This window comes from Aricia agestis, chromosome 1 (assembly GCF_905147365.1).
Source record: "Aricia agestis chromosome 1, ilAriAges1.1, whole genome shotgun sequence".
Classification (NCBI taxonomy): domain Eukaryota; kingdom Metazoa; phylum Arthropoda; class Insecta; order Lepidoptera; family Lycaenidae; genus Aricia; species Aricia agestis.
The window spans coordinates 17,164,366-17,189,632 of record NC_056406.1 but is presented as its reverse complement, the minus strand read 5'-3'; the positions used below and the strand labels follow the sequence as shown (position 1 = coordinate 17,189,632).

Here is a 25,267-nt window from a genome sequence, read left to right as displayed (position 1 = left end):
TCGGTCCTACTTCCCTTCCATACTGGTTATCCACTCACGGTGCTGATTCTCAGCTCTATTTAAAGTCGTGTCAAGTTAAATTTTCTGTATGCTCAGTTAATTTAAAGCTGCAAGAAATAAGGGATTCGTAAGGCATTTTGGTACATATTTAAGAATAAATGTAGCAACCCACAGTGTACCCGGTCACCCTTACGGGGTAATATTAGTAGTTTTAATAGTAGGAATATTTTCAAGGGCAGGACAGGACATAGGCGAGTTCTACATTCCGTTGTCCTAACTGAAAATAAGCAACGCGTCTGAAAAGCATATTGTTTGGCTCTACTTGACGGCAACTGAATGGATCATTATAATAATAAGTGTTGGCATATGCAATAATTAACCATTTGGCTCGATTGTCTCAGGCCAATTTTCACCTTAGACGGGCGATCAGGTCTTTGTCGGCGAGTCGGCGTTGCGACGGCATCGATTATGTGTAAAATTAGAATAACTGGACGTGTGCCCGCCGAGCGAGCAGCAAATAGTACTAGGGCATGCGACCAATCGTAGCAGACTCGAATATATGCACTGTGCAGTGTGCTGAATGCCGACACAGCGCGGAAGAAAGAAGCACCCTATTTATGCTAAAATTACGCATTCGAGAAGATACGCATCGAAATACTATTAAGTAGGGCAAGTATAATGTGGATATAGACAATAATGATTTTTACCTACTAGTAACACAATAAGTATTTAAGAAATACTACTTACACACTTCTTAATATTTTAAAAGACATAATGCCGAAAGGATAAAACTTCGCGAAAAAAGTCGCTATCGTTTTCTTTTTCCAATCTTCCGTTTGTTAGTTTTTATCTCATACCCACTTTAACAGTTGAGCCGCTTTAGATCAGAGGTATGTAGAAACTTCGAGTCCTGGAAAAGGACAGTCATCCCGAAAATAATGCGTTTCTAATGCAATAAAAGAATCTTGGTGCTAAGAAGTTGGAGGTATCATCTAGTCTATATATATAAAACTCAAAGGTGACTGACTGATTGACATAGTGATCTATCAACGCACAGCCCAAACCACTGGACGGATCGGGCTGAAATTTGGCACGCAGGTAGATGTTATGACGTAGGCATCCGCTAAGAAAGGATTTTGATAAATTCCAACCCCAAGGGGTTCAAATAAAGGATGAAAGTTTGTATATAATAATACTTCTTAACGCGAGCGAAGCCGCGGGCAAAAGCTCGTATTTTATAATACTCTCATCATTATGACACACCTAACAGTATAAAAGATTAATCGGATAGAAGACAGTTCCTGCAAAACATAATAAAAGAGAGTGTGCTCTATAAGTGTCGTATGTACGGCGGGCGGCGCGGGGCGTGAGGCGGGCGGCGCGGGCGCAATCAATGCGGAAACGTGCCGTCTGCCCCGAATGGGAGCTGCGGGATGCACGCGCGCCTTCGTCACCGCTGCATTTGTCTCCGGTGCCACGTAATTGCTTTGAAATTAGTTCATACCTTGCCTGTCTAGCGCTCAGTTTCTGAGTTTTGACAGGAGCCAGGCTCAAGTCAACAAGTTAACCAATCAACAACGCTAGTGAAAGATGTGTTTCACAGTAAGTTTCTTTTTAGGTAACAATTTTGAACAAAATATTTTCTGACATCACGTCTACAATATGATGCCTATCACTGGTATTGGAATTAATCCGACGACAAAAAATACGCGTTAGAAACTCGCAAAGATGGAAATCTGAAATGGTCCCCTCTTTAATTTTCCATCTTTTACCAAAAAACTTGAATATTTTATAGTACTAATACAAAATTAGTAAATTATATCATTTACAAGTATAATAATTATTGTTTAATGTGTTATAAAAAAATATACTTAAGTTACTTGTATCAGTAATAAAATACAGGGTGTAATAAAAAAAGTGATGATACTTTAGGGTGTGTATGAGTTCCTTATAGAGAGTTCACTGTGAAAGTAGCAGCGCTGAAAGACCAATTTTTTTTTCACTTTTGTATGGGCAAGCGCCCGAGCGTCACGAGTTACCTCAAACAAAAGTGAAAAAAAATTTGGTCTTTCAGCGCTGCTACTTTCACAGTGAACTCTCTATAAGGAACACATACACACCCTAAAGTATTATCACTTATTTTTGTTACACCTTGTATAATAAATTAATAGTTCGTAGCTACTTAGGAAACCTACTTAATGAATCCCTAGTTACATTAAAAATCATTTTGGAGATTTCTACAACCGCTTTTCATAACGCATGTCACAAGTTTCATAAGAATGGCGAATGTACATAAACATGAGTAATAACTCGGATAACGAATTCGTAGATTATACTGCCAAAGTTCACCCGAGACCGAAACACAGGTCAGATGCAATGATTAAATAATTACAGGCTCTGTTCATTCTGTTTACGTTCATTTGCCTACGGCGCTAAGAAATTAGAGAGAGAGATTTGTTAACGTAAATCAATATAACCACCATGATCGAGAGTTGCCACATACCGCAGTCCGCAGGTGAGTCGGCAAATCGGCGGCTAAATGAGAATTCAAACAGTATCATGAGTACTATTCCTATTACGTTGTAGCAGAAATTCAAATGGAAAAAATACGATTGCGAAAATAATATTATTATTATCTTAGTAACGTTTTACGAATCTATAAGATTCGAAGATCTTTAAACGAGCAATTCTTGTATATATATAATTGGAATCTCGGAATCGGCTCCAACGATTTTCATGAAATTTAGTATACTAGAGATAACCCAATGGTCGAAATTCGACCTTACTTGCAACGACATTAGGACTACTACCTATATTTTGTAAAAAAAATTGACTTCATCATAGTTTTTTTCAATTCTTGTCTCTGGGACTCAGCTGATCTCAGACTGGCCGATTAAGCATTGTTTAATAGTATCTAAAATTAAGTAAAAAAAAAACAATAATCCATTTTCAATTTGTCAACTTGTTGTCAGCAGACTTCAACCATAAATAAAAGAGTATAATTCGTATGTATAGGCTTGTCACTCAAAAATCTGTCATTTTTCCTAGTAGTAGTGTTGAAGTGTGTGTAACGTTTTATTTGTTAAAAATATATATGATAAAAGCATAATTTTAAAATAATATTAGCTCAATGCACTCCTTCACCATATAAACTACTAGCTGTTGCCCGCGACTTCGTCCGCGTGGACTTCAGTTTATAAAGCGCGATGTCAACAAAATTGGTGTCAAAAGCTTTTATAAAAAAACCCTGGTACCCCTTAAATCAATACAGCTGTGCAGTGTGCACACAATAAGTATTTAATTTTTTTATATTAAACTTTATATTTTATGCCAAATTTTAAAGCTTATTTAGCCCCCCAATTACACAACTTTACCCATAAACTATTTATCATTGATAGGTTTAAGGTTACGTCACTGCACAGATAAAGTACTGAGTTTTTTAATACCGTAGAATAGATATAACAATCGAAAAAAATCGAAACTTAAATGTAAGATGATACCACCTCTTATAGAAAGACTTTTGAGCAAGCGTCAGCGCGATATAGAAAACGCACGGCGCCATCTATTATGAATATTTGGAACTAACTTAATTTGAACAAATTTACGCATTTTCACCCCCTGACAAGCCTTTTTTCCAGTAAAAAAGTAGCCTATGTCCTTTCTCAGGCTTTAGACTATCTGTATACAAAATTTCATTACAATCGGTCCGGTAGTTTTGGCGTTTGGCATGAAAGCGAGACTGACAGACAGACAGAGATACTTTCGCATTTATAATATTAGTATGGATAAGTGTGCGAAATTTCATGCACCTACGTTTCCCCATTTTTCGTAAAAAGGGTTACAAAGTTTTTCTCTCACGTATTAATATACAGAAATAGGGGGTTTCGGGGGCGATAAGTCGATCTAGCTAGGAATCATTTTTAAAAAATGTCATTTTATTCGTATTTTATCGAATACCGAGCGAAGCTCGGTCAAATAGCTAGTAGCTATTTATAAATATAATATTTAATAAGATTAAAAAGTAAAAATTACTAAGCTCAGTTTTTTTTCTTTACAAGGGTCAACGCCAGGAAAGGCAGGCTAAACAAATTCGACAGGCTTAATAATTTTAAGACTACACGTCTTTTTTTAATGTCTGATAATGCCATTATCAGAATATAATAAAATCATCAAAATAAAAGAAGAGTGGGCGCTATTTTCAGGTGACGAAAAAAGTTTTTCTCATTAAGATTTGCTAATTCATCGCTTTAGCTTGTAAAATTTTATTTTAAGGATAGTTAAAAAATGTTTTATTTTCATACCTATGTCATATATTATTAAATCTGAAGTTCAAATCATCAGTTGATTTGGACTTTAGATTTAATAATATAAGATTAAAAAGCTCTATTTACGCAAACTATAGGTATATCGCAATTGCCTATTCATAATAGGAACCGTAACTTTTACTTTTCCAACGTAAACATTCCTGAAAGTTCGTAAATGCCCCAGGCCCAGGAGCCGCAGTGTACGCGGTACGCCACACCACGCCGCGCCGCTACGACTGAACTTTGGCGCTTTCCGTTCATAAGATTTAAGCAAACCACACTAAAAAGTGATATGAGGTTAAAGCTCTGGACTTATGATTTTATTTTAGGTGGAAGTTGTTTAATTTTTAAACATATAAAAGTAAATTATAAAAGAGTAAGAACTTAAGTTCTACGAGTAGGCAAAAGCTCTACTTTAAGCTTTAAAGCTTATAGTTGAGCTTATGCTACTCGTTTAATAAAAATATTAACTATAAGCACTGGTATAAATTATCATAATTTCCTAATGAATAAAATAAGTTTTAACCTCTACAAATATGCAAAAGCTCACTTTGTTTCAAATTGATAAATGCATGTAATATGGCATATTACGAAGAATTGGTAAGGGTAAGCAAAAGCAAAGTAAATCATGAAATAGTGTAGCAAGTGCTCTGCGGGCGCGGGCTTACGAAAGCTCAGTGCCGTACTAGCGGTGCCGTTAGCGCAGGCTCGGGCGGGCGGTCGGGGCGGTCGGGGCGGGCGGGGCGGGCCGTGGGAGGTACCGTTAGTGACGTCGCGGGCGTGACGTCGCGGGCGTGACGTCAGGGCCCGCGATATAGCCACCGGGCTCGGCGGCGGCGGCCTCAGTATCGCACCGCCTGTCCGCCAGTGCGTACTTCCGCGCGCCCCTCCGCGAACGTCTGCCGGACCGCTGTGAGTGAGTGCGCGTGCAGTGAGTGCGATGTGCTCGGCCGCATGAGGATCCTGCTGAGCGAATTGGGACTATCTGGCGCGTGTCTCGGTCTGACCCTGGAGCCGCGCGCCACCTCTCTGGACCCCGAAAAGCAAGCGCCAGGTCAGCGCCCGTCCGCCGATAGACGACCCTCTTCTGTGTTTATTTTCGCTTTCGTTGTGTAGAACCTTTGGGCATTGTAGACTCTGTGTGGGACTGTCGTGACGATGGCCATCGGCTAGAATGCGAGGTGCGTTGCTGACGCCCTCCAGCCAACTTTGCGGCCTTACACAATTCCTAAGCACACGTATGTACTCCCTTTTTTATTTTATTTTATTTTAAGTTTGATTAGTTTTTCTGACTTATTTGTGTTTTTTGTAAAACTTGTGTTCCGTTTTGTGATCCATTTTGTATTTAAAATAAGTTACCGATAAGTAAACTTGTAAAACTTCGCAAACTTTTCGCGAAACGTCAACAAACAGGCAAATATTTTTTTTGAGTTGAGAGTGAGACGTGTTCTAGTGAAAATATAATGAAAATTTACTTTATAAACAATTTTCAACATCTAATGCCAAAAAGATTCAATAAAATTTATAGTGCAAATATTAAAATATGTTACGAAATATTCTAGTGCTAATTATTTCGATTTTAATCAATTTTTTGTATGAAGTTATCTTCAAAGATTTAGTTATAATAATTTATAAGCAGTTTAAACACAGAAAAATAGTTTTATATTTTCTTAATTATACTCAACATTATTTCAAATAATCTTAATTTTGTTACTATGACTCCCAGTAACACGTAGTAACGTCAAACACATATTCTGATTAAACAGTTTTAAACATTTACGGGCTAAGTGTTTACTTTAAAAACTATGTATAAAAACCAAGTCAAGATTAACAGGTATACAAAGTCGTACAAGATATTATAATAACTTTCGGCAATTTTATATAATAATGTTTTATGTATAAGTTTGGTGTTGTTTACCGGCAATAAGAGGATATTTCGCAATGCACACACACACTTTACAATTTAAGTACAATCAATGCGCGCAGATATTCCCACAGTGCCAAAATCAAATTTTATATGTTTTATTTTAATTGCGTAAGTATTAACATAAATATTAACTACATCTTAGACCTCATTTCAGTCAAAAAATTAAATTCTTACAACTTGTTAATCAATAGCAATATTATTCCACCTCCGAACATAAAAGCAACTTGGAGTTTTCGCGCGGTTTTCCTTAAAATATTGCCAACGTTTACAAAATTTTGGGCGATTAACAATAAATTGTTTATCGTAATATTTGCTACATAGTACGCCGAGATTTATGTTTTTCGCAAGAACACTCGGGGATCGTTAGCGAAGTGGCTTCACGAAATTAATATTGTTTTTGTAGTGCCCGCGGCGGGTTAGGTAACACTAGTAGGTGCGATGGGACGCGCGATCGCCTCCGGAGCCGATGGCCTCAGCGAAACGGCCATCCACTTGCCCAATAGTTGAGCAACCGCTGCACTTGCCGAGATGTGCCCGACGGCCCGCCAGCGCCATATCGTAACACATCCTAATAAAACGTACATCAAAACACACTTTTACATTCACTATTCGTCTCGACGGCCGAGTGTTAAACACTTATGAACATTAAAATCCGCTTTCACTTTTGTTATCGCCTAATGCTCGATAAAATATATCGACAAACGTCGGATTCGCCGTGTGCGGTGCTATTGAGATGAGCCCTTGTATGGAAGTGATTATACATAAACTTCTGTATTCAAATTACATTGCAATATCTGCCGTTAAGGATTATTGGCAGACAATAACCTAAAAAAGGATAGATCTATGCTTTTTTATTGAAAATTAATACTAATATCGTATCTATAAAATATGAATATATTTGTTTTATTTTAAGACGATAATAACAAACAAAAAAAGCTTTCGAGTTTAAAAATATATAAGTATTTTCCATTTCTTTTGTTGCGCAATTTATTATGTATGATATTAATTGAAAAAGTAATAAATTATAATATTTTCTCATGATATGTAAACAAAATACATTAACAATATAAATTATAAAAGTGTAATATATAAAACTCTGGAAATTATATAAATCTCTATATAAAACTCTCATAAGAAAGCCTGTTTCGTTCCCGGCGGTGCGGGCAGTAGCGAAGGCTCATGTTGTTCAATGCGGCCTATTTTATTGACACGTTTGATAAGGCACGCTATCATCCACCAGCTGGAGTGACGTCAGAGCGGAATGAGATTTCACCCCCGCTGACGTCACACGCGACGACGACAAACTATTTTAGGCCTGAAAACCTCGCTAGCGTCGAATACGACCTTACACGGATTTCGCGATTATTTTTATTCGTAATCGGAAAAGTCTTTAACGAGTAGAGCTTTTATGTTTCTGTAAAATACAGGTTATTTCAAAAAAGACGCCAAGGCAGTGCTTCTAGACACAAACCGAACGACCTTGAGTGGTTTGCTATGCATAAAATTATTTCCGTGTGGTGCAGCTTATACCGCTCCCACTTGTTTTTTTTCTTACGGCCCGAGCTGTTGTTTTTGTGATATCTGCGCCGATGCAGGTTTTACAAAGTGAAGCCCTATTTTAATAATGTGGTGTTTTAATAAAAATTGTAATGTAAGATACGTTTTAAAGATTTTTTCTGTACTTTATAATTTCCTATAAAAACAAAAAGTACGCAATACTTGTTTTTAGGTTTTTTTTATAAATTTATACAAAAAAAATGCTACTAAACTGTCAAGGATTTTTTTAAATGAAATAATTTGCACATGCAATGTTACTATAGGTCTACCAGAATCTGATGGCAAATTTTGACGGCAGATTTTCAAAAAATATCCTTGATTATTGGATAAATTTTTATATTTGCATTTTTCACACAGAATAAGCCGCTAAAAGGAAAAAAAAAGGTAAAAATGTTTTATTCCTATTATCCTGGCATTGCTAGAGTCAATTTAATTTCTCACTTTTTGCCATCAGATTCTGGTAGACCTATAAAAACAACATTAATAGATACCCATTTTTAAAATAAAATAAATGAATATTCTTAAAATAAATGAATTATTGATTGGTGTAAAACTTCCTGTCATAATAACGTTGTTTTTTAAGAATTTGTAAAATCGAATGTCGATTAATTTGCATCGGTATTAGTGGCACTGGTAGCAGAATTGAAAGCTGATATAAAAGTCGCTAAATATTAATTAGTATTAACCACAAAACTTGTTATTTATATCTGTAAAATAACAAATTTTAAAATTACATATTGTATAATATAGAACATTTTCTAACTTTTTTATTAGAATATAATATAAATGAAGTAAAGTAGTTCTATGTATCCTTAAAAAACTTTCATCACATCTGAAAATTCTGAATGTTTGATTTCGGTATTGTGCCTATTATGTAACCGGTCCTCAGCTGTTGAACCGACGCGGCGGATCGAGGCCGGAAATCGTAAATATACCCTCAACATCGAAACTTTGACGATCATTCTAGATCAATTGAGTCATTAGTTCTGCACTAAAATCATAATTGCCACAAATGTGCATAAAAATCTAATTAACCAATATAACCTACCGCAAACGCTAGCAAAAGCTGTAGCCCGAAATGTAGTCGCTAACGACGATAAGGAGGTATTTATTATTATAATAATTACTTATTATAATAAGGGAACTAATCTTTTAAGCAGTTATTTAAACATTCGATATGTTTTTCGGAATATTTTCTTACTGACAAATAGCGATTTGATACTGCCCACATGTAACCGCGCATTTATTAATTTTTAACGCTCATTTAATTATTTAATATTTTACTGTTCCATAATGTTTTCAATGATCCATATTTTCATTTTTTGTTTACTTTACTGCTTAGTTTTAACTGCTAAACTAGTTATTAAACGTGCCATTTATAATTTTTAACTTACCAAAACTACTATTTACAACTGCCCCTTTAAATCAGTGCCTTATAATAATAATATACATTTCCACTATCTGAAACGGAATTACGTCACGTTCTAAATATAAAAGCGGGTGGTGGCGCGGCGATAGGGGTGTCGGCGGCGCGGCGAGCGCGGCGGATCCGCAGTGCCCGTGACGTCACACCCGCGTGACGTCACGCATCGACCCGCGCCCCGCTTCAAGGTCGCGCCAGCTCGATACTGAAGTTCATGAAAAGTAATTCACCAGGCACCAGCCGCAGTGGTCTCGCCGACTTGCTCGCTAAAAAGTGAAAACTTACTTGTTTAGATGTAGAAGAACTTAAACATTAGACTTTAATGCAAGGACTTTAATGTATATTATTTATTATATTACAAATAACTGTAATGTAAATTAATTATTATATTACAAACACAGCTCGATACTGAAGTTCATGAAAAGTAATTCACCAGGCACCAGCCGCACTGGTCTTGCCGGCTTGCTCGCTAAAAAGTGAAAACTTACTTGCTTAGATGTAGAAGAACGTAAACATTAGACTTTAATGCAAAGACTTTAATGTAGTTACCTATTATTAAGAAATCACCTGACCCTAACTTAACTACATACTTAAACGTAGATCTCAAAATCTGTAAGGTCTAGAAAACTGATTTTTTTACACAAGTAACTTCAGCTCATGAAGATTAAACGCTCAAGAGGAAAACACGATTACTGAAATGAAAATCGGCCAAGTGCGAGTGATTGGACTGGCACACGAAGGGTTCCGTGCCACAATAGAGCAAAAGTAGGCTGAAAATTGTGTTTTTTGTATGGAAGCCCGCCTTAATTATTGAATTTATTAAAATCAGTTGTATTTGTAATATAAATTAATTATTATATTACAAATACACTGATGCTCAGTGAATATTTCAAGTGCCTATGTGTTGCTGTTATTGATATCGAGCAAAAAAAATAGCAAAAAAAATCACGTTTGTTGTATGGGAGCCCCTCTTAAATATTTAATTTATTTTATTTCAGTATTTGTTGTTAAAGCGGCAACAGATATACACAATATGTGAAAATTTCAGAAGTTTAGTTATAACTAGACTTCTGAAATTCGGTTCTTGAGTTACAGCCTGGAGACGCACAGACGGATAGACATCGAAGTCTATCCGTCTGTGCGTCTAGTAATAGGGTCCCGTTTTTATCCTTTGGGTACGGAACCCTAAAAATGCTCCATACTTTCTTTTTTACAAAAAACCTTGTTTTAGACACATTTTTCCTTGGATCTTCGAAGTTTGCTGTCTTTTCTTTAATATTTTTTAATATCTAAAAAGACATTATCCCAAATTTGCTCAAAATACTTTTTTCATAATCATGATAGTTCGACTTTTATTCATAACTAGCTATTTGACCGAGCTTTGCTCAGTATTCAATAAAACACGAATAAAATGATTCCTAGCTAGATCGATTTATATATACACTATATACTAAATTTCATGAAAATCGTTGGAGCCGATTCCGAGATTCCAATTATATATATACATATACTAGCGACCCGCCCCGGCTTCGCACGGGTTAAAAATATATAGGTTGTTCAGGGAAGTAGCTAACGGAGTTTTAACACAGCTGAAGCTACATGACTGATTTGATCGTCAGCTCTCCGTCGATACTACTGATAGACCTACATTACTACTCAATAGTCAATACTCTGCATAGATGTAAACTCCTCTGCCGCGAACGCAACCCCAACCCCGCCTTGGTAGCAGCGCCCACTTCGAAACGGGCGTAAATCGCAATATCTTGCTATATATTTAATCAATCGAAGACCAAATATTGTCTACATAAACTGTACTTAGAGATGAAATAATTTATTTTGATAAGGATTATTAGCATGAGTATATATGTAGTAAATAAATGCGTTTAAATGTAGTCCAGAAAAAATTAAGATTTTTAAATAAAAAAATGGTTGTTGTGCCTCACTTGACATAGATAGGTATGGTGTGTCGCGGACATTTTTGTAGATATTTATAGGATCTACATTTACTTAGAACATTGTATGTTTCTATCGTTTATAGTTTAGGCAGCGTACGCAAAATAAGTAAATTTTCTGGTTGTTTCCGAAAAACTGAAATATCTTACGGAACCCTATATTTTCCAAAATAAAAAGTAGCCTATATTACTCGTAAATAATGTAGCTTTCGAATGGTGAAAGAATTTTTAAAATCGGTCCAGTAGTTTTTGAGCCTATTCATTACAATTAAACAAACAAACAAAGTTTACCTCTTTATAATATTAGTATAGATACAAGAATTGCTCGTTTAAAGATATAAGATAAGATACGATAAAACTAACTTGGCGATGATTCCGCGTCGTCCTTTTTCCCCTGGCATGTGAAAGACGTGAGTGTGAAGAGAGAAGGACGATGTTTGATTTTTTGGGTCAGTAGCCCTCTTAAGTAAGTTACAGTTGTTGTTGTAAAAGTAATTATAGCTGCAGAAAAAATAAATAAAAATAGATGGACAGGCTTATTAGTCTGTCTCATCTATTTTTGTTACTTAATATTAACTAGTATAACCTTTCCCTCCCCTCCCATCGCTCCAACTTCTTTTCCTACTCCTTTACTGTTCATGCAGTCAGATTGTGGAATTCCCTCCCCCACGCCATCCGTGATAGTCCTACAATCACTGTCTTTAAAAGACGCTTAAAGGAGCACTACCTCAATACCGAATCCAACTATAATTATTAAATATACATATAGTATGTATTTATTTTAGTAAATATTTATAGTTTATAGTATAGTATGTATTCTAATATTATAGTTTGTTATTATTATTAGTAAGTATAGTATTAGTTATTTTGTTTTTTTGTTGAACATAATATGTATAATAATAATTTAGTATTACTTACATAGTTATAATTTATATTATTCGTTTCTGTTTTTGCACGCCCTATCTGTTGTTTGTGTTCAAATTTCTCTTCTTAGGGCTGCTGGAAGAAATTTCTTTAGAGATAAGCAGTACCTTTTGTGTCGTTTTTCTTCATCTGTATAATTTGTTAAATGTTTTTGTGTGCAATAAACTATTAAATAAAATAAAAAATAGTAGTAATAACAAATTAAATTAATGCGCCCATCGCCACATAATTACAAATGTGTGAAATAGTCACAAAATACTATGTTGTCTGTAGTAAATTTTTAGAAGCATGTTTCGATGATTCTCTAAAAGATTGTGATAGTAATGATGAACACGCAAAAATTTTAATTACAATATTTTTTTCTCATTACATGCAAAAAATAAACGCCAAAATGTTTTGATTAAAATTTAATAATGGTAAATGGTAAATGTAATATAATGTAGAAGTATTTATTCATAATTATTAAAATAATTAATGTTATCTATTTTTAAATTAAACATTTAAAAATAGATAAACTAGTTTTAATTTATAAAATATAGCGCTACAATATTACAATACTTCAAAATATGTACTTCTAATATATATATTTTAAACATATTTAACTACTAGCTGTTGCCCGCAACTTCGTCCGCGTGAATGTATGTTATTATAATCGAGATTTAGAAAATTGAACACCCCTCTACGACTATTTTATTTGGATCTATATTACACACGAAATTTTAATTTACATCAAAGACCCAGGAAACTTGAACAATGGATACTTATCGTTTTGAAAAATCCATTATTTGTAGTAAAAATTAAATGATAAAAAAATAGAAAACATATCCATAACACATATACCATCGCGAAGTTTTCTCGTAGAGTCTGCGTTTGTTGAAGAAAATGTAATTATTTGCGATATCACATTAGAAACTTCAAAAATAACAGTAATTCTTCTATTTAATTAATGTTATTATACATATAAACCTTCCTCTTTAATCTATAATAATCTATTAAACAAAACCGCATCAAAATCCGTTGCGCAGTTTTAAATATTAAAGGGAACAAAGGGACGTAGGGACAGAAAAAGCGACTTTGTTTTATACTATGTAGTCATGATAACTACATACTATGCGATGGATTAAGATAGTCACTATAAAACATCGGTTGCCAATACTTGAATCTCAAAAAGAGAAGAATCAAGTAATTTTAAAGTGTATCAGCAGTAAAATTATAAATTTAGCTTCCTGATAATTGGAATATGAATGTACCTACAGATAGTTTTAGCTTAAATTGATAGCTCATTCAAACTTGTCTCAGTGAGCTAATAAAACAAAACCAAACTTGGACACGACAGGTTTCTTTCTTTAATCATAGAATCCGGTGTATATACCTATTATATTGGGCAAATTGAAAAAAGATTTCCTTAAACTTCTGTGCTATTATAATTATGTCCCACGCGATATTACTCGAATTATTTAATGGAGTAATAAATTACTACTTAATAATGACTTTGGACTATTGACTCATGCAACTAATTGGCAGTAGCGTTAAAATTTTAATGTAATTAAATACTTAATCTACCTATCTATAAACTGATTATAAACACTTTGATTATTTTCCTATGACAATAATTTTAGTGATCTAAGTAAGTATATCGAAATACCAAAATAATTATTTAATCTGACATAGCATGTTTCGAATTTCTAAAGCCTTTGATTTATATTATTTTGATCTAACAGTATTTAGCCCACTTGCTAGCTGCTGCTATGTCATTTAAACTATAACAATAAAATTTTGGTATTAAATACGTAAAAATTCCATCTAGGTTAGCGTTAATATCCGTTAGGATTAAGATAAAAATATGTAGGACTTTTCGTCGCTTACAACTTTCATTTTATAATAATTCTTTCAAGCCTATAACAATGCGGACGTATTATTGGAGGCTCGATCGGAGGAGGAGGGATATTTTGTTACGTCAACTAAGGTTGAGCCATCGCAGCTGGCGGCTGAATGTTTGTAACTGAAATCTAAAAGTAACTTTAGTTTTACTTAATAATTATTCAACTTAATTGGTCTCTTTTTAACTTTAACAAACGGCAACTGCAAACTTACAAAGAATTCAAACTTTATTTGGTAAAAGAAGGACCTTCGCGAGTTTTCCACTAAGCAAATTTCCAAAGTATAATATAAGGTTATGAAGTTCGAGGTTAAGATTAGAATACTTTTCAAACTATCATAATCATATAAAAAAATAATTCAGTTTTTTTTATTATACTTAATTCCGTCTATTTAGAAAAACTCATAGGAACTGTGTAATATTTTGACACGATTTGAAGTCTACCTTGAACATACTTGTCTTTTATCAAAGTTCACCACTAATGCGGTAGTACCGTCGCATATTATACAATGCAAAGGAACTAAACCTGTAGCAAATATACACTAAAACAGCCCTATTGACTGCTGATAATGTACGGTCTACGTGGAACAATTACGCGGAAAACGTAGAACGTGTAAACATTTACAACCGGCTGAAACTCCGTGATGTCAGCAGTCTGGAGAGATTACCGCGGCGCGCTGACGTCCGTCGTTGACGTCACACACCCCTGCCTCGCCCCGCGCCCCCTGTCGCAACCGCCGCGCCCGCCGACGCACAGCTGATTCTAGATACACTAGTTGTGACACTAGTGTGTACGTATAAATTTGAGGATTTCTGCTGTGATCCCTGACGTAAATTGCGGCTCGTATAAGTTTGTCGCGTACATGAGTAGGTGAATAAATAATTACAGGTGAATTTTTTAAGCGGTCTAGCACAAAGAGACGAGAAACTTTAGGAATTAAAAGTCCTTATTTTCTTTGCCTACTCGAAAATCGAATTATTCTAACTAATAATAACTAAATAGTCTGGGTTTACTATAAAGTCATATACTATGTACGGGTTTACTATGTCGTTGTAAATGTTAACGAACGGGTTTTATATTATAATAATTCAAGTTATTTAAACGAAAACTTATGTAAATATTGTATAGATCGTAGTACAAATATAAGTTTTTGTCGTTTTAAGTGAAATATGCATGGAGTTCCAAAAACTCAATCAAAAAAATAAAATATAAACATAATTTTATTCGCTTGTCTATTCACGTACTAATTGCAAGCAATAAGTCACATAAATGTTAAAACATAATACCTATTATAGCGTACTAAAATTTATCCTATGTTAAAAAAACTAACTCAGATAAAATAATATTATGTAGTTGTTCACGGGTTTAAAATAGTTAAGGAAGAATATACTTATACAATAAAATTTTCCTCATAATAAGAAGAAAATAAGCTTCAATATAATAATATTTTTATTATAGTCGCGACGCCACCTGTTGACACAACCGAGAAACAGCTTAAGGCCTCAAAGTGAAAGCTTTTGGAAGGCTCCCCGCGAGTCGCGAGTTGAGTAGTAAGCTCGTCCACTGCACTAACGCTAGATGTCGCAACAAAACACAAATGTATTCAAAAATACCTCCAATTAGCCTTTTTCCTGGGGAAATTAAAAAAACCGCTAGGAGCAACACCGGTGTGGGGTACAAAGCCACTCAAGCAATATCGTCTTCCTTTTTTTATGAAATAAGGGGGAAAACGAGCAAACGGGTCACCTGATGGAAAGCAACTTCTGTCGCCCATGGACACTCGCAGCATCAGAAGAGCTGCAAGTGCGTTGCCGGCCTTTTAAGAGGGAATAGGGTAATAGGGGAGGGTAGGGAAGGGAAGGGAATAGGGGAGAGTAGGGAAGGGGATTGGGCCTCCGGTAAACTCACTCACTCAAGTGCTGTTTCACTCCGGTTTTCTGTGAGAACGTGGTATTTCTCCGATCGAGCCGGCTCATTCGTGCCGAAGCATGGCCCTCCCATGTGTAAAACTTCCTTCCTCACTTCCTCTTTGAAGTGCTTTCTTTCCACAATTCGGAAGCTGTTCGTCATCGTCAGATAAAGTGGCATATACAGTGTGTAACAAAAATAAGTGATACTTTAGGATGTGTACGTGTTCCTTATAGAGAGTTCACTGTGAAAGTAGCAGCTCTGAAAGACGATTATTTTTCACTTTTGTATGGGCAAGGGCCCGAGCGTCACGAGTTTCCCCATACAAAAGTGAAAAAAAAATTTGGTCTTTCAGCGCTGCTACTTTTACAGTGAACTCTCTAAAAGGAACGCGTACACACCCTGAACTATTATCACTTATTTTTGTTACACCCGTATATCTGAACTATCAATAGGATCGGTAGTAATATAATTATACATTATAGCAGCAAAATGAACAAGGATTAGCTAGGGATGGACAATTTGCCCAATTTGTAGTAGGAAAACTGTAGGATGTTGAACTTGGTAGGGTTGGGTTGAATAATTTCATGCGTTGCTGTTTATCAGCTAAACATTTACCACCATCAATTCCAATAAAAAATTACAACAATACAATTAAACATATAATATAGAAGAAAATTTGTAAACCAACTAACCTCTTAACTAGGACATTTTTACTACCTGACACGGTTAAGCCACGACATGCAAGCCATCGTTTCAAGTCCCGGACAGGATGATCTTGCACTTATGCAAATTTTAATATCGCTCCAGGTACATCATGAATCTTCCGTTAATTCCGTAATAATTATGTACGTTTAACGTTGTTGTCAATAGCGAATTCAAAACATAATATTATTATGTACCCCCCAACGGTGCTGCCCCCAGCGGATTTTTTTTAATCTTGCCAGGAAAAGGCTAATTACAGGAAAATATCGTCACAAAATATTTCCTTAAAAGCCTTAAAAAAGACACTATTACGTACATAATGCAAATGTATTATTTCCTTTTCGACAAACACAGAATTTATCCTAATTACTGGTGTTTAAAGTTTTTATTGATCTAAATTCTGAACTTGTGGTACATTAGCTAAATTCAATATTCATAATACAGTCAATCATAACTTTACAATATCATGGATATTATTATATTTTTGTACCCAAAGGCCTTTTTAAAATTAAGCTATAATCAAGCAGTCACTATAATGATTATGCTGCTAAAATAATTACTTTTAAAAACTTTGAAAGCTTATTGCATTTATTATGTCTACTAGAGTTAAGCCAGTGCAGCTGATGGCTGAACGTTTGTAACTGAAATCTGAAAATAACTTCAGCGCCACTTGAAATTATTCAATTTAATCGTGTTACAGAACGGCAAATACCATTCCATTATTCTAGGTGCAATATGTTACTGATAATGCATAATATAAAAAACCTAAAATATACGATGTTAAAAGAAACATACTAATAATATAATATTACATAGCACGTATTTCGTAGCACGTCTACGGGCTGCGTAGAGGCCGCTACGATTTTTATTTTCCGTCGATTTGCATTTTTCTGTTTCGATGATAAAACCTTTTTAATTTCAATTACGTTAAAGTTTAAACTAAAGTTTCAAGCAAACTATGAAGCAGTAAATTTACAGTACGGATAATATTTTCTAAACATCGTCTCAAAAGCTCCATGTATAATTTCGCAGATTTCTATTATGTCATCCTCATTAGTTAAAAACGGCAATGTGGTCATAGATGATATGTTATTAATTACTATTTTAAAGTCTCAACATATTATTAATGTGTGTAATTAAATAAGGCTTTCATAATTATATTAAGCAACATACAAGGTGAGCAAATGAGTAAAATAACATATTTATATTTTGTCAATTTTACCAAACAATACTTACAATTTGTAAAACTTGTAACTACAAAGAATAATAATTATAATCATATTGGTAGTTACAAACTTTGTTATTCGGTTTGCGTATGCTTACAAGTAACATTATTCTCTAGTAAGTACAATATTATAAAAGAGGTGGTATAAAAATAAATTTATATTTTCGCTAGGAAATTCCGCGTAATAAAAAGCTTTTTGTTTTGTCGATAACTTAATAAGACAGAAATTAATGGTTCCTAACATAATAGAAACTGCAAATGCCAGTGATTCTATAACGTCCCAAGAGACCTATCATCTTTTCGCCCTAAAACTTTGCACGCTTTCGCCGCGATCGAATATAACTTTTACATACTAACAACAAGAGCGAAAATGCCTCGTATCGCGCTATGGCGTTTTTAATAACCATAGCCGAGGTGTGTATATAGGATTCAATTTTCGGGGCGGAGCGAATCGAGCACCGTGACAGAATGTATTCAAACCGGCAATATTTGGCTGGCAAAACTGCCGTATAAATTAGGAGACCTTTATCTTTTAACGTCATTGCTAGTGTAGGAAGGGTAGAGGTTGGTCATCGGGCGAAGATATCGATTCCGTTACGTGTACCCGCGGTTCAGGAATCAAAGTATGTTCGTTGAGGGTAAATATAAATAATGCAGGGCTCGGGTAGCGTGATAGTTCAAAGTCCAGTGCCGTCGATACGCCGGACGAGCCGCCTTCAACAGACCCTCCTCATTTGCCGTCCGTTAGCTTGTCGTTACAGTCTGCAGTTGTAATAAAAATAATGAAACGTATTTGAAACAAAATAATCACAATGAATTGCCTCATTCGATAGGTAGCGAGTTAATTTGTAAGCTACGTAAGAAATATATGAGCTTTTTATTTAATATACTTTTCATCTTTACAGGGCCGAGCGCCGTCGAACCGCGCTCCCCAAGCGCTTTCACTTCAAACTCCTCCAGCATGCTACTGCTGCAAACACATGTAAGTTGTGACTGCTGATCAAATATTAATCTGAGTTACATTTTAAATTAAAAACGACCGATCCGTGACTACGCTTTTGAATTTTTAAACTTAATAACACACGATTAGTACACCTGCAACATTAACGGGCGGCGTCATCATAAATAAGTCATCGAAGCACGGTGGATTCTAAGCGCGCCATTGGTGCGCCGGCCGCCTCGACCGCCCCGCTCGAGTTCCGCCTACCGTCTTCGTGACGCCTTTTTTATATTGAATTTATTTTCTCTTTCAGAGCAACTACGGTTCGTCCTTTACTGATCTATTGTGTCCACAATATCAAGAAGATTCCTCGGAGATCTTAGAAGAAAATCTAGACCCATTTCCGGATGTGGAATTCCATGCACCGGCCCCCCCAGAAGTGAAATCTCAACGCGCCACTCCCGTCAGCGATACACCGTCGCCTACGTTGGGGCCCGCGCTCCCGAGCTTCGAAGAGACGTACTCCGTGCGCTACCCGAAACAAGAGATGGCCGAATTTGGAATTAAAATGGACGAAGACTGCTACAACGTCAGCGCATACTCCCATCAGGGACATGCCTCCACGCAGCTCCTGTATCAATATCATCAACCCTCAATACCTTACGTACCTACGCCGTACTACGCGCCCCCCCAGCCGTGTAGCCCTACCTTCGACACGGGCGGGGTACCTAACGCTCAAGACTCCTACTCGTTACCACCGTTTCCAAATTCAGTAGACTTGCATGTGTCGACAGACCAGGGGGCCCGACAGAGAAGAGCCTCCCTGCCCGTGCAGAGATCGGAATCTAGTAGTTCAAACGATAGCCCTAAGCTTCACGGAAGTAGAATTCATTGCATGCAAGCTTCGGCCCCGAGCTCCGCGTCGAGCTCGCCCGGCGGCGCCCCGCAGGACGTGGTCTCCCGAGCGGCGCCGCCGTCGCCCAGTCAGCTGTGTGCGGTCTGCGGGGACACGGCTGCGTGCCAACACTACGGCGTGAGAACCTGCGAAGGCTGCAAGGGGTTCTTCAAAAGGACTGTCCAAAAAGGATCCAAATACGTGTGCCTCGCCGAAAAATCGTGTCCCGTCGACAAGAGAAGAAGAAACAGATGTCAATTTTGCCGTTTTCAAAAGTGTCTCGCCGTGGGTATGGTGAAGGAGGTGGTCCGGACCGACTCGCTGAAAGGAAGACGAGGAAGGTTGCCGTCGAAGCCCAAGTGTCCACAGGATTCGCCGCCGAGCCCGCCGATCTCCCTGATCACCGCGCTCGTTCGGGCTCACGTCGATACGTCCCCAGATTTTTCAAATCTCGACTACTCGCAGTACAGGGAGCCCAACCCGATGGAACCTCCGATGTCGGACTTGGAAGTCATTCAGCAATTTTACTCCCTGCTGTCGACGTCCATCGATATGATAAAGATATTCGCCGAGAAAGTGCCGGGCTTCGGCGAGCTGTGTCCCGAGGACCGCGAGCAGCTGTTCGCCTCGGCGCGCCTCGAGCTGTTCGTCCTCCGGCTGGCGTACCGCACGCGCCCGGAGGATACCAAGCTCACGTTCTGCAACGGCCTCGTTCTGGACAAGAGACAGTGTCAGCGATCCTTCGGGGACTGGCTGCACGCCGTCCTCGACTTCAGCAACACCCTGCACTCCATGGACATCGACATATCGACGTTCGCCTGCCTCTGCGCGCTGACTCTCATAACAGGTTTGTGACAAATCGTTCTACTAATTGAATACAATAATTCAGATAATATTTTATGATTCGGTGAATAGATTGGACTCTAGTAATCTTAATAATCTCAGTTACGCAATAAGGAAAAGTTGAAATCCTCGTCAAACTATTTTAGAATAGAATATCAATTAGGTATCAGCCAACGTCTACATTTTAAATATTTCAAACCTGGCTTTGACGAACACTAAAGTAAAGAACTGCATATTAAATGACAATGATGATAGATACGTCTTAGTTATCGATACTATTATATAATACTATAAATGTGAAAGTGTGTCTGTCTGTCTGTCTGTTACCTCTTCACACCCAAACCGCTGAACCGATTTTGCTGAAATTTAATATGGAGATACTTGGAGACCCAGGAAAGGATATAGTACAATCTGTTCCAGAAAAATATACGGTTTCTGCGTGATAAACTAACTTTAACGCAACAGAGTTGCGGTGTCATCTAGTATTACACGATTCACGTCAGTCTTGGTACTTCGAAATTTTGGACGCACCGCTAACAAATCTCAACATTTTCAGAACGTCACGGACTGAAGGAGCCCCACCGAGTGGAGCAGCTCCAGATGAAGATAATCGGGTGCCTCCGCGCGCACATGCCGGGCGGTGGCGCGGGCGCGGGGGCGGGCGCGCCGCACTTCAGCCGCGTGCTGGGCGCGCTGCCGGAGCTGCGCTCGCTGTCGGTGCAGGGCCTGCAGCGCATCTTCTACCTGAAGCTCGAGGATCTGGTGCCGGCGCCGCCGCTCATCGAGAACATGTTCCGCGCCAGCCTGCCCTTCTAACCGCCCGCCCGCGCCCCGCACTTGCACCCCGTGGACCACTCCCGCCTTCGAACCGCATTCGTCTACTTAGAGCCGACTCTGTTATTTTTGTAAGCGTATAATTAGAGAATATTTTAGAGACTAGACCGCGGAACGATCTCCCCGGCGTCGGTTCGTGGAGCTTCGTTTTTAAAACAAAACTAGTACCCATAAGTGAATATTATAATTTAAGGCGTAGTCTCTAGAATTTTACTGTAAGCTTAATTTATTGTAATGTAAATTTTTGTGTGATTATTTTACTATAACGGATGACGTGACGATCGTCTACTATAGTATTTCGCATTTGAGTTACCGCTCGTGATTAAAGGCATCTCGTCGTACAAATATTCCTATATTATGTTACGTAACTTTACTCGTGTATTTTTTAAGAAAAATCTAGTCACATGACTTACAATTGTAAAAATTTGGCTCGTAAACACCGAATTTTATTATTAATGACTTAGGCATTTCGTATCGTTTGTAAGCATCGGTAAGGAGCCGCCCGTAAGGAGCGACGTACGAGCGACGTACGAGCGAGTGTCGAATACTCGCTACGGTCGCCGGACTACGCGCTGACGTAAAAGCGACCGGTGAAATTATTATACAATATTATATTGTTGAAGTTACCTTTTAGGTTTAAATTATTTTATATCGATATTGATGCTAGATCGTTAAAGTGAATTGTTAATATAAATTATATGATATTATATAAAACATGAGATAAGAAGTTCAGCATCTCCCGTAGTCGTCGACGACCTTATCTAACGTGTCTTAAAAAGTACCTTCCTAGTGTGTAGACGTTTTTACGAAAATTTACTATTTTTATACATTTAGACGAATACATATCAAATTACCATTTTCCAAATTTTGCAAATAAATGTTAAAAAATTATTATTTATATTTTAGATGTAAGATTTTATTTGTACGATTACATTTATTTACTCTTTACGACGTAGGTAGTCCTCGTTCGTAGACTTCTATGAACGCCTACAAATCGGCACACCTACGAAAAAAATAACGAGCACTTTAATGTTAGGCGTTGTATCTCCTTGTAGATAATCCTCGTCTGTTACATTTATTTATTCGATGCTGAATTTCTTAGTCTGTATGAGCTACGTATTAATTAATTTTATAGATTTGTATGTGAAGTTACTACAAAATAATTCTTCACCTTAAACTTTGTGCCGCATATTTTTATCACACCGAAATTGCCAAATCAGGTGCCTACCTACTTAGCTTCTCGGCTGCCCGCGCACCGCCTACTCGGAGCACTATGTGAATAATATTAGACGTAGTGCCGACATACCCTTACCTTAAAATAATATTGCCTACTGTTGTTCAAACGTTCTTTATTCCTATTTGATGCATTCCAATACTCACGAAAATTATACTAGTCACGTCTTTTACATGACAATCATCCCATTTGGGTATACCCAAAGACTCGAATATTATGCGGTGAATACCAAACTTTCCTCTTGTATAACACACTTTACTGAAAAAGTTACAAAAATATTGAAAATTACTTAATAACAACTAGTATGACAAATAAAAAGAAAACAAAAAGATGTTAATGTAAGCACTGTAACTTTTGTTAAGAGGTCCTTCTTTACTTTATGTCTATGGCACGCTACACACTGCACAGGTATTTACCGCATAGTAATCGAAAAAATTCATCTTGTGTGGAAATGTGTAACTGAAACTCGTCCATTATATCCATAAGTAGGTAAGCTCTGAATGTGATAGGTACGTTGTTCTGTAACGTAGAGATAGAGAGATTCGTTTAACGTTTATTCCTTGCGAATTTGACTTACGCTGCATTTCTTTTGTCCAGACATAGATTGATGTGCTTTTGTTATACTATGTTATTATATTTTCTTTGTAAATATTTTCTCACAATAATAAGAACGCTATTTAGCGTTAATTAATTCTACGTCTTTTCATTTGACCTATAATATAGACTACCTTGTATGACATGAGTGCAAAGAACATTTTAAGTTAGCAAATTATATTATTATTTCTTATCAAATGATGCTATGTACAAAGATTTATAACAATACAAAAATACTAAAACATCCACGATAAAGATCCCCAACCCTACAAAAAATTCCCGCCACCCCCCGCGCTACGAGCTACGAAGGTGGATGGCGTAGCGCGGCGTAGAGGCGCTACGGCTACGACGCTGCCACAACAACAAGACCTACCTACTCGTATCACCCGTAATTAAGTACTTATAGTATAAAATATACTACTACTAGCTGTCCCGGCAAACGTTGTTTTGTTCTATAAAGCATTTCGATTTTGACCCATATTATTAATTTATTGACGTGACTAAATAAGCATGCCACCATGGCAACGTCCATCGCTATCCTACGTCACACAAACAATTATGGTCGTCGCTAACGACTAATCTCGAACTGTGATAATTTACTATTATTTATTCAACAAATGCACTTATCAATATAAAAAGTAGATGTGGTCCGATTCTCAACCCTAGCCGATATGCTCGCTAAGATTAACGAAAATCAGTCGAGCCGTTTCAGAGGAGTTCAACCACGCACCCTGTGACACGAGTTATTTTTTTTATGAAATAAGGGGGGCAAACGAGCAAACGGGTCACCTGATGGAAAGCAAATTCCGTCGCCCATGGACACTCGCAGCATCAGAAGAGCTGCAAGTGCGTTGCCGGCCTTTTTAAAAAGGGAACAGGGTAATAGGGGAGGGTAAGAATGGGAAGGGAAGGGAATAGGGGAGAATAGGGAAGGGAATAGGGTAGGTGATTGGGCCTCCGGTAAACTCACTCACTCGGCGAAACACAGCGCAAGCGCTGTTTCTCGCCGGTTTTCTGTGAGAACGTGGTATTTCTCCGGTCGAGCCGGCCCATTCGTGCCGAAGCATGGCTCTCCCACGTATGCGAAACATGGCTGCTCCTCATGGTCCAAATCATGAGATAGTTACATAGATAGATAGATAGATTTTGGTATGAAGATACTTAGAGCTCCGGGGAAGGACATAGAATACTTTTTATCCTGCAAAAACCTACGGTTCCTGCGCGGTAAATTATCTAGTAATTTTATTGTAAAGGTCTGGTAATTTTATAAAAATTAAGAAGAGTTCCCAGTGTACCTACTCAATTACCGTCACGTAGTTTCGCTGCCGTACAGTGGGGCTTACCAAATTGATTTCATGGCTGCGAGGTATCGCTACAGTATTGCCTAGTGCGGTCTCCACAGTAGTCTAGTACACACGAAGGGACTAAGCTATAGTAATATAGGAGTGTACTAAAACGGAACTACGGAACCATTACTTTCTTTGTTCGCTTCGCTGCCATTTTGTTGCGCCTATGCGTCTTGAATAATCCAGCTGCATTTGTAAATCAACTGCATCTTGTTTTTGTTTATTCTTATGATTGTGAACCTTCACGTTGAAAAGTATAAAAGCAGCTAAGTGTAAGTCAGACTAGCTCACAAAAGGTTTCATTAAAAATACGTTCAGCTGCTGCAGTGATGCACCGGAACTTCATTATATCCCATAAACAAAATTTTAATAAAATAAATATTTTATTTTGTGGTTGCTATAAAGGTTACAGAAACTTAAACCTTTCTTAACAATTCATTAAATTAGATATAAAGGGAGCGTACAACTGTTCAAGGTCTATAAGGCCCTGTATTCACTTTGATTAGCGCGAGTGCAGGACGCGATTCGTGATAAGGAGAAAATAAAGGACTTACACTAATCAGTCGCTGTCCACACTTACTTAATCACCTGCACTTATCACTAATCAAAGTGAATACAGGCCCTCTGTTAGAGTCTAAACACATTTTTTTCAGTTTTATATTTTTTATATTATAATTATTATAATACAGTAAAATACTACTGTATTATAATTATTTTGAATTTAGGTCAGAATCTTTGAATTTATAAATGTTATATACCTACATCCCAAAAGAGGG

The 25,267-nt window shown here is 37.1% G+C and overlaps 1 protein-coding gene across 2 annotated transcripts; it reads left to right on the top strand.

Moving 5' to 3' along the window:
- The first annotated feature begins 5,164 nt into the window (after window positions 1-5,164).
- On the top strand, window positions 5,165-23,243 carry LOC121731178 (probable nuclear hormone receptor HR38). Of its 2 annotated transcripts, none has more exons than XM_042120536.1 (4): window positions 5,165-5,358; window positions 18,711-18,787; window positions 19,059-20,487; window positions 21,040-23,243. In XM_042120536.1, the coding sequence occupies exons 1-4, from the start codon at window positions 5,259-5,261 to the stop codon at window positions 21,297-21,299; spliced, it is 1,866 nt and encodes a 621-aa protein (XP_041976470.1). In that variant the 5' UTR covers window positions 5,165-5,258; the 3' UTR covers window positions 21,300-23,243. The 2 variants fall into 2 exon arrangements, with proteins under 2 accessions (XP_041976470.1, XP_041976478.1); XM_042120544.1 differs by having other exon boundaries at window positions 5,275-5,542.
- The last annotated feature ends 2,024 nt before the right edge of the window (window positions 23,244-25,267 follow it).

What these genes read in the sequence shown, in the direction of transcription:
- LOC121731178 (XM_042120536.1), top strand. Translation starts at nt 5,259, where the DNA reads ATGAGGATCCTGCTGAGCGAATTGGGACTATCTGGCGCGTGTCTCGGT. An exon ending in TGCTACTGCTGCAAACACAT is followed by an intron (nt 18,788 to 19,058) that starts GTAAGTTGTGAC and finishes TTTCTCTTTCAG; the next exon opens with AGCAACTACGGTTCGTCCTT. An exon ending in CGCGCTGACTCTCATAACAG is followed by an intron (nt 20,488 to 21,039) that starts GTTTGTGACAAA and finishes CAACATTTTCAG; the next exon opens with AACGTCACGGACTGAAGGAG.